The 17,848-nt window shown below is 36.2% G+C and overlaps 1 protein-coding gene across 1 annotated transcript in view; it reads left to right on the top strand.

Annotated features, from left to right (window-relative positions):
* Positions 1 to 17,848, top strand: part of LOC110446765 — a 70,631-nt gene that overhangs the window by 41,772 nt on the left and 11,011 nt on the right. Inside the window, exon 2 of the mRNA XM_021492060.1 lies at positions 16,134 to 16,352. Within this exon, the coding sequence (XP_021347735.1) occupies positions 16,134 to 16,352 (219 nt within the window). The remainder of the gene's footprint in view (positions 1 to 16,133; positions 16,353 to 17,848) is intronic.

Here is a 17,848-nt window from a genome sequence, read left to right as displayed (position 1 = left end):
GAAATTACAGATATATACACAGTGTACATTATCGCATACAAGCCTTCCGTATTTTTGTCATTCCGTAATTTTGATCTACAAACGATACCAAATCGCACAGTTGTGCGGAGAGAAGCGCACAACGGGGCGAACGATTGCTAAATCGCACAGTTGTGCGCACCATGTGTGGACGATGTGCGGACGGTGTGTGAACGATGTATGCACGGTGTGCGCACGCCATTTTTGGTGCGTTGTGCGGTCCCACAACTGTACCATTTATTGTTTACTTTGCAATATCCTATAGTCAAAAGTGACTTAATTCCCTTCGTTCATAGATATCATCGTAGATCTAAAACACGCTTAAATTACTATTCATATGATATTATTATTTTTATTATGTGGAACGTTTTTGGGATGGAGATTCATGTCACCGTTATAAAACATATCCTTAGCATCATAGTGCTACAATGTACATACGATTGGCGCTTCATGATATGACGCACATGGAAATAAACACATGATTGATTCTATGACAATAGCAGGAGGTAAATGAATGAAATTATGTATATGTTTTAACCATCGAGTTTAAGAAGATTTTACATATCTTTTTATTGTTTCTATTTCGATGTAATATAATCATACTAACAGTAATATAATCCATATCTGGTTCATACTATGATATGTACGCGTAATTCTAACACGTTTTCGTTGAATTCGCACTTTTTATTAGTTGATACAGATCATGATATGTACGCGCCATTCTAACAGGTTTTCGTTGTATTCACACTTTTAAATGGTTGATAAATGTACAATGAACTTACCGATATGGTCTCTGTAAATCTGTTAAATGCGGATGACGAACGATGATTGGTGGATTGGATTTATTGTAATAAACATCTGGAATAAAGCATAACGTCAGTTTTTATTGCTAATCGTCTGTCGACCGAACGGCAACCGAAAATTAAAAAATACCTTCCTAAATATGTCCAGGTTAAATAGACAAACGACAAGGTAAGAAAAGACAAACACGCAAGGCTTGCTGTGATATGAAGACATATAAGCAACACTTGAAAAAAGGTTAGCGCATCCTTATTTAAATGATTAGAATTGCTATGGACACTGACATTTTCTCATCCTAGTTCTAATATCTCCCTTTAATAAACTCACATACTTAGATTATTTCTTAAATACTCTTCTCTTAGAACTGATTGCTTACGGTGCACGTATAAAGGAAGTGAAGCCATGTCGTAGTAATTTTGTATAATACTCTCAGACTTGAGCAACGGAATCAAAATCTCATCATTTTAATATCAATATAATGAAATCAAAATTTTACCATTTTGAAGACTACATTGACAGCCATTTTTTTCATCAAAGGCTACTGATACAATTACATGTGTCATCGTCCTAGGGAGAAAATATGTGACGCTGCGAGAATGTTTTTCTTTTAACATCTATTATTTATTGCTGTGTTGAAAGAAGATAGATTCAATAATGTTGTTAAATCGTTTATCAGATCCTCTTGTTCTTTTTTAAAAATAGTGAGCTGTATTTTAAACAAACGTCTCTGTACTGGTCACATGACACGTTACATGGCAAGTCTTGTCCTATCTTAATCGTTGTGACCGCCGAATTATAGGAAGCGTTTTTTATGTTTATGCCCGGGAACAGAACGCGCCATGCTCCGGTAATACAAATTGCTTAATTATCTCGATAAATGCAAGTGTCATTTGCTTTATCGAATGAATATATCATTTGTTTTCCATAAAGCTGATATCTGGAAGGCTAAATGTTCAATATTTCCTAGAGAGCACTACAGTCGTAGAGGCAAGCTATGCTTTATTGCCAAACCACACAATTAACTTGGTTAAAAGAGACGCAGTACAGCCCAGGAATGGAAAATAACCTAATTGGTTATTGATATAAAACGCTGCCTTCCCGGACAAACTTTGTCAACGTTTGCAGACATCATTTCTTGTTGATATATATGTTGAACTTAAATCTTCATTTCGTTTGTATCAGAAGATATTCAAGGCAAGCACGCTATAAGAATATATTTTATTTAACAATTTCTTTTAAGGTTTTTATGAGATTTGTTGGAGGAGATAATTAACATGACAGAACGATATAATATTAATATTGTCACAACAGGAAGCGACTGATTCCTGATGTCAAAATAACAACGTTGTAGGGAGTATTTATCTAACATTTGGATGTTTGTGCTGTATAAACAACATGTTAAACTTACAAACACATCGTGCTTGATTAAAATCTTATAAATGGAATGTATTCTATTATTGCATGCTGTTCAACATTACGATGACTTGTATATATGCAGTGTTTAGCTAAATTGAAATGTATTTCCTCTACGTGTTTTCTTTGAATTGCGGAATAAGATTTTAAATGAATAGTTACTATTATAAAAGATCCAAGTTTTTTGAAAAAAAATTGATTCGAAATTAAAGTTAATTTTAGCTGCATGAATTAAATAGTTTGAAACATTAAAGCATTTGTGTATATTAACACACTATAAACGAGGTAACGATATCATAAAGGACCTGTCACACCTAGCCGATTTGGGTTGCCGGAGCTATACCGGAGCACAAATTTGGGGATTTTCAGGGATCGGTACTACGTATATAGTACAACAGCGCAAGGGTATTACATCGCTAAGAATGGTAGTACGTTGTCAGGACGAATAATTCAGCAACGGCAGGCGACGGTAGACATTTTTGAACATGCTCAAACATTTCCGCCGTTGCGCTGCCGGACCGATGAACAGAACTACATGTGTACAAAGGCTGTCCATCGGCAGTACTCCGGTATGTCTTTGTTAAGGTCGGTAGAGCACCGGTAGCGCCCCGTAATGGATCGGCGGCTCTTCTGTGGCCTCAATGTGTACCGATGCCGATGCAATACCGTAGTACTACCGAATACCACCAAGGTAGTACTGATGCGCCGCCGATGTACTAACGATGTACTATATATACTACCGTAACATCGGTAGCGCAACGGTATCACTTCGCTATAGCTCCGGTCAACGGTGGCACATCGCCTCGGTAACCCTGAGGTGACAGAAAAGTGGTATTCGGTAGCACATCGGCTGTTATATCGATAGAACAACGGCAGCAGAACGGGAACGCCGTTGCTGTATCGGTATTGATACGGTCTATTTTGATTTTTCATGTGCTTTCTCGCTGGAGCTCTGCCGATTTTCTCGCCGTTGTTAATTTTTTGCTCCAGTTTGGTCCCGGCGACGTGTGTGACAGGCCCTTAAGGTATCAATACAATATGTAATACATAATGAATACATATGTTCATTTAGTACGTGTTAATTAAGATCATTTTGTATCCATTGAATTTAAACCAGTGTCTGTGGTACCTTTAGAGCATTTCAGATATTATTTATTAAATTCTGAAAACAAGAGGAGTTATAAAATTATAACACAACGCTTTTGGCTAGAATTTAAGAGAAATAGTTAAGAACGTGAACTGAAATATTACTAATGAAAACGGTCAGATATATCAAACACTCATATCTTAATGGGAAGCAGAGACAAATGGAGAATTTCTATTAGATTTAGACAGCTACTGAAATTGTTTACAATCGTTGAAGGTAATGAAATACTGACGTCAATTTGTGAAAGTCGGTAATATATACTAGTATGTATAATACAATATAATAATACCTGTACATAGATCGATATATTGCAAAAATTGAACTTTAAAATAACTCAATTTCTGATAAAAAGTGGTCTGATTTTTGATAGAATTATATTTATTTCATGACAATGTTTCAGAAGAAGATTAGGCCTGTAAGAAAGCCATACACTTGGTATATATATATAAAAAAATCAGTAAAACAAATCATGTTAGTGGGAAGAAAAGAAAACATGAGAGTAAGAACTTGTTCAGTCTGGAAAGCACACAACCATACATCCATATGTTTATGCTTATACTCAAACTTAATGTTTGATATCAATATAATAAAATGTCGTATATCAAATACAACTTCTTTTATATTAAATATAATATTCATTTCTGGGAACTTTCTCTATCAAAAGCCCTGATCAATCTCAGTGTACGTTACAGCATTGTGCATACTTATGCAACTCTCTGCTCATCCACAGCTCCACAATCGTTCGCCGAATTGATAAATAGTTGCCTTTATATCGTATATCTCACATAAACCATACGTTAATGTGTACACAGCAGCGGGACGAATCGATAGCTCGTTTGTCTGAAAAATACCGACTCCAGGTTTTGTCGTAAATTTACGAAAATGTCGTCATATGCAGCTGATATCTCGCCTTGAGGTTGATTTGTGGGGGCTTTTGGTTTATGACAAACAGATATATCAGTTAGTGTAGATTTGATTTCTTTCAAATGTGGGCGAGTTTGGAGTATTATTGATTAGAGTTCGCCCGCCATGTGTCAGTGACGTCAGTGTGTTGTACAATTCAGTCACTCACTATACATTGTTTGTGATTTGTAACTAGCAGCACGTTACAAAAATGCTAAAAGTTCTACTCAGAAACAATGTTAGTAACTTTCAGCCTTTCCATAATATGCGTCTCAAACGAACAATCTGTCTTATTTCAATAATTATTCACGATTTTCCAACCCCCCCTAATCCGCACACCAGATACTCCATCCGAAACTACCACTGCTTCAATAACTGAAAATGAGCTACCCACTCAATAACGATTGTGTTGACGTGCCGATCTAAGCAAGTAAAGGTTAACTAGTGTCCATCAAAAGTCCTCGTATATAATAATTTCAAACTTCTTTTGAATAAGTGACTTTTAATTGAAGATGAAAGAAATAAGTCTCAGGAATGATTGTGATATTTTATCCATATTTCTTTTTTCTTTTTTAAATGTTCTCCAATTCAATTCATGATTTCTTTTTTGTACTTCTCATCGATAATTTCCTTAAATGCACATTACTTGTGAAAAACGAACTTGTCCTGAACAGAAATTACCTCTTTTTACACAATTGTTAACATTAAAACACGTTTATAAATGTTAACGAACTGGCTAAATCCTACTACAGGGAATACGGTATTTCAGAACCGTACACAATTTGTACGGAAGCCACAGATATGCCTTGGCATTTCCGCGTGTTTCTGCCCTGCTTTTGCCCTGTGGGATTTCCCTGACTCTAATATCACCCCAAGTTGTGATTTCCTTTTAACAAAAATACTGGAGCATTTCCTGATATTGTACGTGTGACGCCCAATAAATCGAGATGCCCTTGCATTGAAAAATACAACCGAATTGTAGACTTCAAGTTACAAGAATATTCACATGGAATGCATATTAATGCGCTTCATTTCCAAAAATCTATTTGTTGTGATGAGGTTGCTGCATTTGACATAAACGGTATAACTTACTCCAGTAACAATTTGAATCAAATTATAGTTTTCGTTGTCTGAAAGAATAACGTTTTTGTTATGTCCGGTAATCGTAGACTGTTTTACATTTGCAACGTGTCCATTAGGAATTTATATATCTCTTCATCCCTATATACAAAACTATTCTCTCATACAGCACGATTATCGTTATATGAAACTGCGCGTGAATATTTCAAATATATATGTTCGTTATGTAGCACGTGCCTTAATCATATTAAGAAACCCTTTAGTGAGGTGAGTTACTTCCGTACAAACGAAGATGACTTAAACTTCCGCTCCAATGACATCTTTAGTGAGACGAAAACTTGTGACGATTCAGAAGTGTTATCGATTCTCAATCTACCCTACTCCAGTTCATGGCCACAACGCGCAAACCAAACACAAATCTGATATTTTCGTTATTGACACGCGTTCCCACGGATGTGTATCTATTGATGTAGTTTGCTTAACATGATCAGGTTTTTCGTGCCGGAATTGAAAGCCTGGGAGAAAGGAACCGTCATAGTTTGTCTTCACAAATTTGATTTAGACGTGCTTTTCTCTCCCATAATTTGAAAGGGAGAAAATGATGTACAGTGTCTGGCAAATTCAGACAGCAATTGCATTTGGAATATATGCTAAAGTGGAAATATGGCAATTCGACCCAAAACTTCGTAACAAAACCGTTTAAGTATACTGACATTGCACTATCAGAAATGCTGAGAAATTTGCATCAACGGCGTCGTTTAGGCAAATTTTTCGCATTGCATTACGCAGATAGACAGTTCAAAATAGATATTGAACCGTCATTGTTAAATAATAATATCAACACATTAGTTTGGAAAGATATTCAATAATGTAATCGAGCTCTTTGCAAATATTGTGGATTGAACTGTTACTTATATATATAGACATAGTCTTTCTGTCTTCGATGGCATCCTACATAACATATAACTGTTACTTATATATCATCAGTTTAATAGAACTTCATTTGATCTTTGATATAAAATACAGCCAAAAAGTGATATAATTGCAACTTCGCTTGTTTTTTTACCGGATAATAAATTATCTGATATCACTGTGAAAATTACAATGCCATTTTACTAAATATTTTTTTCAAACAAAATGCTGTCCGGCATGGATATACAAATGGCATAAAAAGATACAATACAAATAAAGTTTTGTGAGCTGTTTTCATATGTTGACCTCGATTTATCGAGTTCGAATTATTGGTTTGGTGACACTTTGATGTTCCCTTTTGCTTTGTATAAAACCTTACGATGTAAACTTCGATTTGCTACTCCAGATTATGGTGTAAGTATCAGGAATTCTTTGTTCATCGGAGCAATCATGACAGTTATTATTTTAGTTCAGAAGTCACCTGCTGTTTCGACACACTTTATTTCGTCTGTTGGTTTTGTTAAAAACTACATCTCTTTCATTAACAATTGGTCGTTTTGTTTACTGATTTTTTCGTTAATATTTTAGAAATAAGACTGGGGATATGTATTGAGGCTTAATAGGTATGATTGAAATCGTCTTCAATGGAATAAACTTGCCTCTGGCATGCGCAGGCATGCTAATTGTTTGTTCACCACTGTTTGGATGCACAGTAGTCTAGTGGTAGGACGCCGTGCTCGTGACCGAAGGGTTGCGTGTTCGAGTCACGGCACTGTGTGTATTTTTAAGCAAGATACTTTACTCCGCTTGTTCCAGTCCACCCCTCTGTAAATGAGTACGTGGTAGGGCAGTGATAGAATTGTAGAATGCTAGCTGTGAGCGCCGAAATGGCAGCACTGGCTGTATGCTCCCCAGGGAGTCTAGAAAGATGTTGGCTGGTTACAAAGGCCCTATAACCACGGATTATAGTTTGTGAACTGCTTTGAGATGACCTACGAACTATGTTGTGATAAAGCGGTATATAAGAACCTGAATTATTTTAAAAAAAATATATTTTATTTTCGATTTTGTTATATGTCATGCTCATCTATTAACAATAATATCCGTAGTAATTGGCCTCGTTCAAACCTTTAAGAAATTGTCATTTTCGAGAATGCAAGAAAGCAATGTGCACTCTTAAACAGTACAATAATTATCTATGTTTGACGCTGTCAATAGACAAGGCCAAAATCCTAACTCAATTAAAAAAAATCAGGAACTTGTAGGACACCAAATCAAACGGAAGACCATAAAGAATCAATATGAAATACTGTCTTCGTCCTTTTACTTTTCTTTACTTAATTATGTCGATACTGCAAGGCATTCGTCTAAAATGTTATAACCTATTATAATCACATGAATTCGTCTAAAGTATGCCAATTTGTCCGTAGATTGATGGATATTTGTTCATCCGTAAAGAGCGCTCAGTGAAATAAGATATGCATTTACCCCTTCAGCATGCCTCAAAACTCCCTTATGTAATGGGTACCACCGTATAATATATCATCGACCTTCTAGTTGGGTCCTTTTTTTCCTTTTTGGATTGGAAAACAACGTAATAGGATAGTATTGGTTTATAATAACTCCCAACTGTTTTTATTTTTATTTTCATTTTGGAGCTGCACATTTATAACTTCTGTATACTATCACTGGCAAAGTGCAGATTCGACAGTGGAAATGTCAGGAATTTGACACATTTTTTTCCGGAAAACTTAAATTTCGAATATCGCATCGCAAGATGTGGGTTTTGTTTTGTTTTGAATACTTTAATAGAAAAATGCCTAGCAAAATATTGCATAAAAGTTCAACGTTAATGTTATATTTCAACATGAAAAAAGCCTGCCTCCATATGGTAGACAAATGTACACCATATAAAGACCGTCATTATTTAAAAAAAATAAAAAAATAAAAAAAAAATCCTTAAATGTGTTTGTGACGGAATTGCTAGCTCTTGCATTTAAGTGGCAGGACACTTGTGACAAGACTGCATATATTGCTCGTGCATTGCCCATCCCTCGCCACTGAACCCCCGTCATTACGTCAACCAGGGGGAGTTCCTTACCAGTAACCCTCACAGCATAGACACCTTCGGAGAAAATACTCTATAAAATCATATTGATTTCAATCCATGTTTGTGCCATATCAGCTAAACTTTTGGACGACCATGACTGCGCCAGGGTCTGGGTCATGTAAAGGTTTGTCTGATAATGTCTACTGAGCATTACATTTAAAATGAAGGCAATCATATTGTTTGGTACGTGAAGAATGCCCCAGTCTATCACCGCTGCCATCTGATATTTTACCAGAACTTGATTCCCTGACGCCGTAGTCGCAAGTCTATTTATCAGCCTTATCATTGCTAGATATGAGATTTTAAAAGTGTTTTTATATTGCTATGACGGGTCACCTTCCTTTCCGGGAGGTCTGGATAGGATTCACTTATGAATCCCACCATGTATAATAAACAAATCTGAGTTTTGTTTTTTATTAACCGGCGTTATTTGATATACCCAACAGAGGAGTATTTTTCTTTACCATATTATAAGCTATTGATATGTATATTCACCTAACCAACGATGACAATAAAAACATGTTTTATGCAGTTTAGACAATTGCCGTTTCTGTCATATGACCTAGGCTATAGGTTTCTTCAAGTGGAAAAAAAACCCACATGTGGCTTATGTTGGTATTTCGATATTTTGTCATATCGGAACCCAGTGCGGCGTTTTCTTGAGGGCAACTTGCTATCAGAGAATGACGTCAACTGTCATATATCGCCAGACGAAAACCATTGTATGTTCACCAGATTGATATATTTTTTCGGATTTTTTAACGTAATGTTTGTTAAATTGTCTAATGCAGCATACGCATCAGTAATTAAAGCTAAATAGAAAACGTAGCAATAATGTAAATGCACTTGGACAGAGTACTCTAAAGGGAAACACATAAAAGCTCATTCTACCACGTCTACAAGGTAACAACACTCACTTGGATAATTGCCACGTTAACTGCTCTTCCAGAAAACCTCCTCCCATCAAGGCGTTGTGTGACATCTAGCTTTCACCAGCCATACACAATCGGTGGTGGGTTTTTCCTTATCTCCTTTTTAGGGGACATTGACGAAATCAAGATAGGATCTACAGTATACCACTGCATGTGTATTGTTAGGAGACTAAAGTGGGGCCCCTGCAAAACCGGGTTTTTTTTCAATGTCTTCTTCTCAAAGGACATGGCAGACACCAACATTGGTCTACTGCCCCCATTGTAACACCTGGGTTCTTTTCGTTTCCTTTCTTTGTCTTCTTTATTTTATTTTTATTTTCTGTTTTAGGCGGTGTCTCCCAAGGCACCCGTCCTCATGTGCCCCTGGCTATTGCGAGGACGTTAAACAAAAAAACAGAGGAAAACTTAAGTCAGTTTCCTCAAGTCATGATGCACTTTCATCCGATTATTATATAATTTCACTCATTTTAACGATAAATAAACACAGTAAGAGGTATACAGGTTATATATATCTGTGTCTCTCCAAATATAACAAGGTGAACCAAACAAAATAGGACAACTGCTAACAGCGTCAGCAATGAGGAAAACGTTTAGCTTGTTTTTAAATGAAGACATATGTATCACGTGATATAAATGTTCGCATGCACAAAGAACAGCCAAATCTTATTTATTGGAGTATGTCCGTCGCCTTGCATATTATAGGCAAATGAGCAAACATGAGGTTGACACAATTTTTTTCTGTTGGCAGAATATATATACTTAACATGTCCTTGTATATTATGGTGGCATGTACTGTATAACTTTTAAACTCTTAATGTCGAGTTGAAAACCGCTATGTTTGCTATAATAAGAATGCTTTCAGCATCAAAACGCATAAGGAAAAATACATCTCTCCCCTTGTTAATGACAAAACAGCTTTAGGGTGATGAACAACCATATTCACCTCATGCCAGTAAAACTGATAGCGTAACAATAAGGAATGAGTGTTTTAAATAGGTTCGTATTCGACAGCAGTGAAAAATATCTGTATCAGAGTCAGCTTTTATTAATGTTCTTGTACCGACAACAGGGGTTCGGGGTAGAAAATAAAGCGAAGGCCAATTAGTAACAACTATCATTCATTCATCTTAATGGTGCTCTCTGTTCACACAACCTAAAACATTTTGATTAATTGTTTATCAATTGAATTTTCAGACCTGATTTTTATAGCACGTCCGGGCTATTGGTGCGTCCTCCGTAGGATTGAGCGCGCATATCATTCAAGTCACTAATTCAATACAATAACGAGGTTCATACAAGTTTGATTAAGAACTAAGATTTTACGATATTTCTGTCTGATTGTGATCGTTTAAAAAGATTTCCTTGTTTTTGAGACGACATCATAAAAAAAAATCAAACATAGGCGACGGTTATCGGATTGTCACAACAGTACAGTGATATTTTTCTCAACACAGTGTTATCGCTAAGAAAAGTTCGTAAGCGATATATTGGCCTGGTATTTAATGTCCTCGTTTCGCCCATGTTAAGCGTGTATATAGCTCACAATTAGAGACTGATACTTGCATCGCTCCAGGTTTTTTTTGTCTTCTTAAAACCCACGACCAATGAAAGCGAAAATTTCCGTAATCCCAAGTTGCACAGATTAGGTCTGGAAACTTTCATCCCCGACGTTATCCTGGGAGAGTTCGTGTGTTAACTAATTTGCAAATAGTTTTATGATCCTTAAGTTGGTTAGGTATCTCTGTTGAATCCACCCTTTTTGTTGTAAAGGCCATGGATCTCTTTCAGTGGTTGTGACACCGACTCTCGTTCCCCGAGGACCTATTACCATAGATACGGTCCTGCCGTTGTGTTGGTAACGTGACTATATGCTCCCGTAGGCCTACGCAACATGATAAGGACATGTTACAGGGTCTCGCCAATATGTCATGGCTGAATTCGGTCTTTTGTGACCCATTCAAGATAGGAGTTGTCCTGTCATTTCTTGCAGTACAACCTTAAAGTCAGTGCAAAAACATCGACATCAAAGTTAGTCGGTCCTGTCAATATTGTTGATCGAAACGTCGCAATATAAAATGATATGATCATGGGGCAATTGGGGATATATTTTCAATGTATTCAATTATATACCAGCCGAAATGATCAGTTGTCAAATCTGTATATGTGTTTATTTAACGTGGCCAGGGAAGTCTCATATCGTCTAGAACATGTGTCACACTTCCTGTCAAAAACACCAGGATGTATTTCTGATACGCAGTTAAATTGTGATTTTATGTGACACACTTATGCAAGATAAAAGTCTATTCAATATCCCTTGTTTATATACAGTAAAACTGCTATTTTATTTCCCTCGTGTATAAACAGTAAAACCTCTATATAATGGCACTTGTTTCCTTTTTCATGGCACTTACCACCATCATATATCAAAGTCTCTTTCTCCTTTTATTCACCTATACACTTATTTGTACGCCCTCAGTGTATTACCACGCCCATATAAAACAACAACGTATTGCTGGTTTGATCAAAGACAATATGGATTATTTGTTCTCTATATATCTGTATTTAAACTCGAAATATTCACTTTGGCATACTTTTCAAAACTGATGTGATTAAACTTGGTGCACTGCTACTCCACGACCTTCTGGAATATCAATTGGCCTTTGAAATGCGATATTTCATACTTAAATGTGCAAGTTGGATTAGATAGGCGTCTCAGGCAGTAGACCGCAAGTTTACGTAATCCTGTCATCGCTCAATATAATTCTGTACACTCCGGTGGGCTTCTTTCTTAACCTTGCAGGGCCGTATTGTAAACTAGACGAATGTCTTAATATGTTATCAATGTCTAAATTAAGTAATGTATTATTATCATAATAGAATAGCGAAGCATGCTAAACGGAAACATAATTACTTAGACTTAACGACAGTCTGAAATCACTCAACCTAATAAAATGTGACTGACACTTGGAAATGGGTAGCCTTTTTACTATATCGAATATTAGACAAATCAAGTCATATTTGTATTAGGACGGTGTGAAACTTTTACACAAATTCAATTAGTACAGACACGCAATCGGAGATGGGAAATTACACAAAAAGACCACAATAGCGAGACACGAAAACAAAAGGAAAGTCAGCATATAACAGGTTTCTCGGAGGATTATCATTTCTGTCACACTTTACAGGCTAATTCCCGTTTTTGCTAGTCAAATATTAACCAGTCTTTCTCCACCTTAATAAAGAAAGGTCACACAAGCATTAATTTTGAACACATCCCCAATCCTGTCATCACTTGTGGGAGCGTTAATAGGGTCACATCATCAATATTGTCACAGGTTAGATGTGCCCTTGATAACGAGGTGCAGTTTGTTCACCATTAAAACTGATTTTTTACGGTATATGAAATATGTGCCAAAAATAATCACATCTGAACTGATACGATATTTAAAATTTGATATAAGCATTTGGCAACGCCTTGTATTTAACTTCAAAAATCTTGATTCAGGATTGCGATTTCCCCGTCTACATCATACGAAACTGTCAAGCCAAGACAGTTGTTACATGTATTTCATTAATTACTGATTCTCGATGGTACAAAATTTGGTTCAATGGTAACACTGGTCACACCAAACATCATGAACATGACTTGGTGTGTAGTAAGTAAAACAAAGCCAAAGCTATGGCAATAGTCTTTAGTCAAACATCGATATTTGTTCATTTACATGTAACAAAACCAAACTAAACAATGCAAAAGCATTAAGTCAAAAATCCATCTTTGTTCATTCAAATCAATTATACTCAGACGTGGTGTGTAGTAAATAAACGAAACCAAAGTAGGTAGTGTCAATATTCTTAAGTCAAAAATATTTGTTTATTTTAATCACCATTTGCTATATTCCGTTTTCCGTTTCACAAACCAACACATATTGCATGAACTAGGTATACTGCTGTATACCAGAACGCATGTAAACAAGTCGATAGGAAGGGAAAAACTTCACATGGTAGTTATCATCATCTGTCGTAATATTACTCGCGTGCGTGTGTACGGTTTGTGGCAGTTATTTTCCCAAGATCTGCAATAGAAAAAAAAGGAACAAAAAAAAGAAATAAAGCCCATTAGCCTCCAGCATTCACACGCTTGTCCTTGGTAATGTTGTTACGTACATTGTAACATTACAGGAAGTGACGTGGACGTTGTATGGGGGGTCTCTGCTGCCCTTGTCCAGTTATGCTGACTCATACTCAAAGTCTCCTTAACTATGTTTTTGTATTATATTGTTATTTTACGCTTGTTTTATATCAGCATTCTTTTAGACGTTTTTCACGCATAATGTTTTGCACTATACTTTCATTTATTGACTTTCAAGGTATACGTTTTAGTATGTATTATATCCAAAGTAAAATAAATCGTATGTTTTCAAAATTATTGTAATTTTTATGAATTTGTTCGGCTTACAATTACAACGAGATATAGTAGCTTTTTTTCAAAAAAAAACGTTCGGCAATATTTTTATTTTGTTTAGTAAGAATTTCTTTAGAGTCAATTATTTACATGATCTATTACCAGAAACGTGTTCTGTAGTTATCTTAACATAGTATAATTTTTTCATATATTTTAAACATTTTTTATTTTATTTTATTAGCATACTGTATAAGTCTCTGTTGGATGCCAATATCCTTTTTGACCACTCTTGTTTTGTACTGATACTTGTTAGAATAATATTTCACTGTATTTCCTCGTGAACAACTTTGTCATCATCCATTTAATTGCATCATGCACAAGCACACGCAGTCAACGAGCAGTATGCCTATACCCGCTGCATAGACTTTCTCTCGTATGTCGGTTGGAGAATTTATGAATATGCATATTCGTCTGAAAAGAATAAATTTTACACATAGGTGAGATGTCATCTCTTTGTGCAGGCCGTGCATCAGCACATACATTGTACGAGCATTGTATGACAAGCAATGCCCTCAATCAAATACTTGACATGGTATCTTCATTAATATTCATTATTCGTCACAAAAACTGTTAAACTGATTATAAGGATTTCTGCTCGGAACAATACCAGTGCTTTCATAATGGCTGATGTAGACGAGTTGTCACAAACCTATCAGCGTTAACACTATATAGGGTAAGTCAAAGCTCGCGGCAGTCTTGGTACTACAAAAAGCGAACCGGTTATTTATCGCTAAGTGAGGAGAAATGCGGATTAAATTGTCTTACTGTGTCCCGGTGGTACGTCTGCCCCTAAATGGACCCGGAACGTTTCTGATGGAATTGTCACAGCGATAATAAGGGGATTATAAATCACACCATTAGGCCTGCCCGCCAGTTTGGCCTCCATACACATCCGGGGGTCTGGAAGCTCATCCGGGGCTCAGGGAAATCAGCTTCCGCCTCAGAGCATGCCATCGCAAACGGCACATAGCTTTATTCAAAACAGGTCTGGCCGGAAGGTTTCAACAACAATTTTTCGTTAATAATGTGCCAATAGATTATTCATCAATATGCTGATTTTACGCTGACGACATAGAGATTTACTATCGTATTTGCAAACAGATTGATGAATCATGCATTCAATATTTATAATGCAATGTTATGTGTCTGAATGTGAAATGGAGATACCTGTAGGCCGTCGCCAATTTCCTTTTTTCAGTAGGCAATGAAACATTGAGATATTAATATATTCATATCGTTGGACGGGCGTTGGAAGTACTGACGTCATATTTACAATAAATAGCGATATATTCCTGACTACAAACACAATGTTTTTATATCCACGTCATCATTTATAACTGATATGGTTAGTTGGTATACATTATGTATACATTATTGGGAGGTTAAAGTAACTGTTTTATAGCGTACATGTATTCATTAATAAAATAAAACAAGTTTAAAGTTTAAGTTTACGGACAAACTTTTCCTGAGACGGGAGTTATTTGAGTTAGGTAAGGCTTTGCCGGCTCGTAAAATTCGAAATAATTTAACGAATTGTAAAGTCCCGCTTAAATGAATTTCAAATCTCTAGCAACAACGGAGAAAATTCCTGTGCTATATAGACAGCCAGACGACAGGAAAACAACAATGCATTCAATGTCAATTGAACGCTTGAATTTAGCGGCATATTTTTAAGAAATGTAACTTGACGACCATATGACCATGCATATATTGTTCGTGTAACGGTACAATATTAAGTTATGCCGCTCAGTAAACAAGAATATTAGAAATTCTAGCAGTAATTCAGACTTCCGTGAATTTCTGTATCGCTTTTCCTTCCAGAAAATATATAAACACATAGGAAGGGCGATAACTCCTACTGACTTTAATAATGTGAGGTTCGCCTTTAACAGCATCGATTAAAAATTGGTATGATGGCTCTCGTTTGTGCATTATGGACATTTTTTATCCAGAAGCCATTGTTCCTTTCATCTGGCTAGATAAACTATTTATAAGCTGAATAAGTTTCTATCTTTATCAGAGTTGATCAACGCAGGTTACACTTTTAGATTTATCATTTAAAAGACGCACAAAACAAGATTAATATTCAACTCTTTAAGCTAGATATTCTTGATGAAACAGTACCTAGAGTACAAACTCAGCACTATATAGAATAACATGTATTTGTTAATAACATATCTAATATTTTGTAACTTTATATCCCATCGCAAGCCTCATAGATGCTAAATCATGTGTAAAAGGTAAAAGAGATTTGTCAAATCCACGTTCACATTCATATATAACCAGTCTCGTTGGTAGACCTTGATCGGGAATGATTAAGACAGAATGCATTAGGGCCTTTCTTTGTATTGACAGACACACGAACAGCGAGGATATCGAGGCCGTGAGGAGGTGGGGTCCGGGGACCGAGGGCCAGGGGGGAGGAGAGCACCACGCTGTTGTAACGGAACGCTAGGCTATGCGTCAGACAAACCAGAAAAAATGCCCTGTGCCTCCATGTTGTGTTGTGATGAGAAAGAGTCGGTAGCTGCCTTCCCCATCAATGCCGCTCTCAACTATGTATTCCGTTGTACGGTAAGTACGTCAGAAGACGTCGCTATGACGTAGATATGATGATTATGACGAACACTAAGTGTTTATTATCATATTTCACCTACATGTAGAATGGCTGATTATCATATCATTCACACTCCGTTCACTTTGATTTAAGAAACATCGAAACTAGATATCGAATGTTCACTGACGAGAGGAAATAAACGTCAGGCAGCTTACAATACATTATAAATCATCAAACTTAATTAATACATGCGTAACATGTATAAATTTGAGACAATCCTTGTCATATACACATATATGCTGGTCAATTCGACACGCAGTGTACACTTTATGAGACCACTTGATGACCATGTCATGTTTCGGTATATATAAATTAATAACCTAGTATGTTTAACTGGTTTTTTTTCAAGGGTTAAGGTCCTCTCGTGCATTAAGATCATATGAAGACCGGTGCCCAAATAGACAACCTCTGAAATAAGTAGATAGAACGGAAAGGAAATATAAAGGTCGAATGTATTGCAACAAGGCAGCAGATCTGTTTTAAATTCATCAGTGTCCCCTACACAGAAATCACAGAGGATATGGCTTTATTCTGCTACGCTTTATAGTAGGATCCTTCTCCCCACCTACAGAACCGCATGTGATCTTTGGTTGTATGATACCTCTGTATTACATGACTCTGTTATCTGTTCCACTTTTCTCATAGAACTATTATTAGGCAAAACTACCTAATGAATAAATATTCAACAGAAATACTTAATGAATAGTCGACAGGACTACTTAATGAATATTTTAACAGATCTACGTAATGAATATTTAACAGCATTACGTAATGAATATTTAAACAGAACTACGTTATGAATAGTCAACAGAACTACTTAATGAGTATTCATCAAATCTACCACAGGAATCCACACAAGACACACATTATTATGTATTACTCGCCAAATCGTTTCAGAATAAAAATCCAAACACTTCAATTAACATACAAAATTTGGAAATATCTCATCGTTATAATATCTTCAAGTCAAATATTAAGGGGTTTTGAGATAAGTGTGATATTCTGGTGAATACCATGTCATGAGAAAGTTGTAACGGAGAGGTTTAATATAAGTTAACGGGACTGAGGCCATTGATTCTTGAGTCGTTACATTGGGTCGGAGATTCTGAAGAGGTCGTACGTGAAATCGGAATACTAGCAGTATAAGTATGTATTGTCTGCTGTCGTCCGTCTCTATGGGACGGTAGGACACGTCAAGTCTCACGTGATGCTATACCTCAGTGTGCATGGTTATTCAATAAGGAATTTGGACGGTTATCTGTCATGTCCATTCTATTGAAAGTTGAAATGATATGCAATTGTTGTCTGTCGCATTAATTTTGTCCGTCAGGTTGTATTAGTATTTTTGATTCAGATAAATGAAAAATGAAACACGGAGGGACTGTATTAAATATTGAGAACTATTAAATAATATCGTCTGAAACTCTTTTCAATATATACCACCACCCCCCCA

This window comes from Mizuhopecten yessoensis, unplaced genomic scaffold (assembly GCF_002113885.1).
Source record: "Mizuhopecten yessoensis strain PY_sf001 unplaced genomic scaffold, ASM211388v2 scaffold2995, whole genome shotgun sequence".
Classification (NCBI taxonomy): domain Eukaryota; kingdom Metazoa; phylum Mollusca; class Bivalvia; order Pectinida; family Pectinidae; genus Mizuhopecten; species Mizuhopecten yessoensis.
This window is presented reverse-complemented; position numbering and strand designations above follow the sequence as displayed.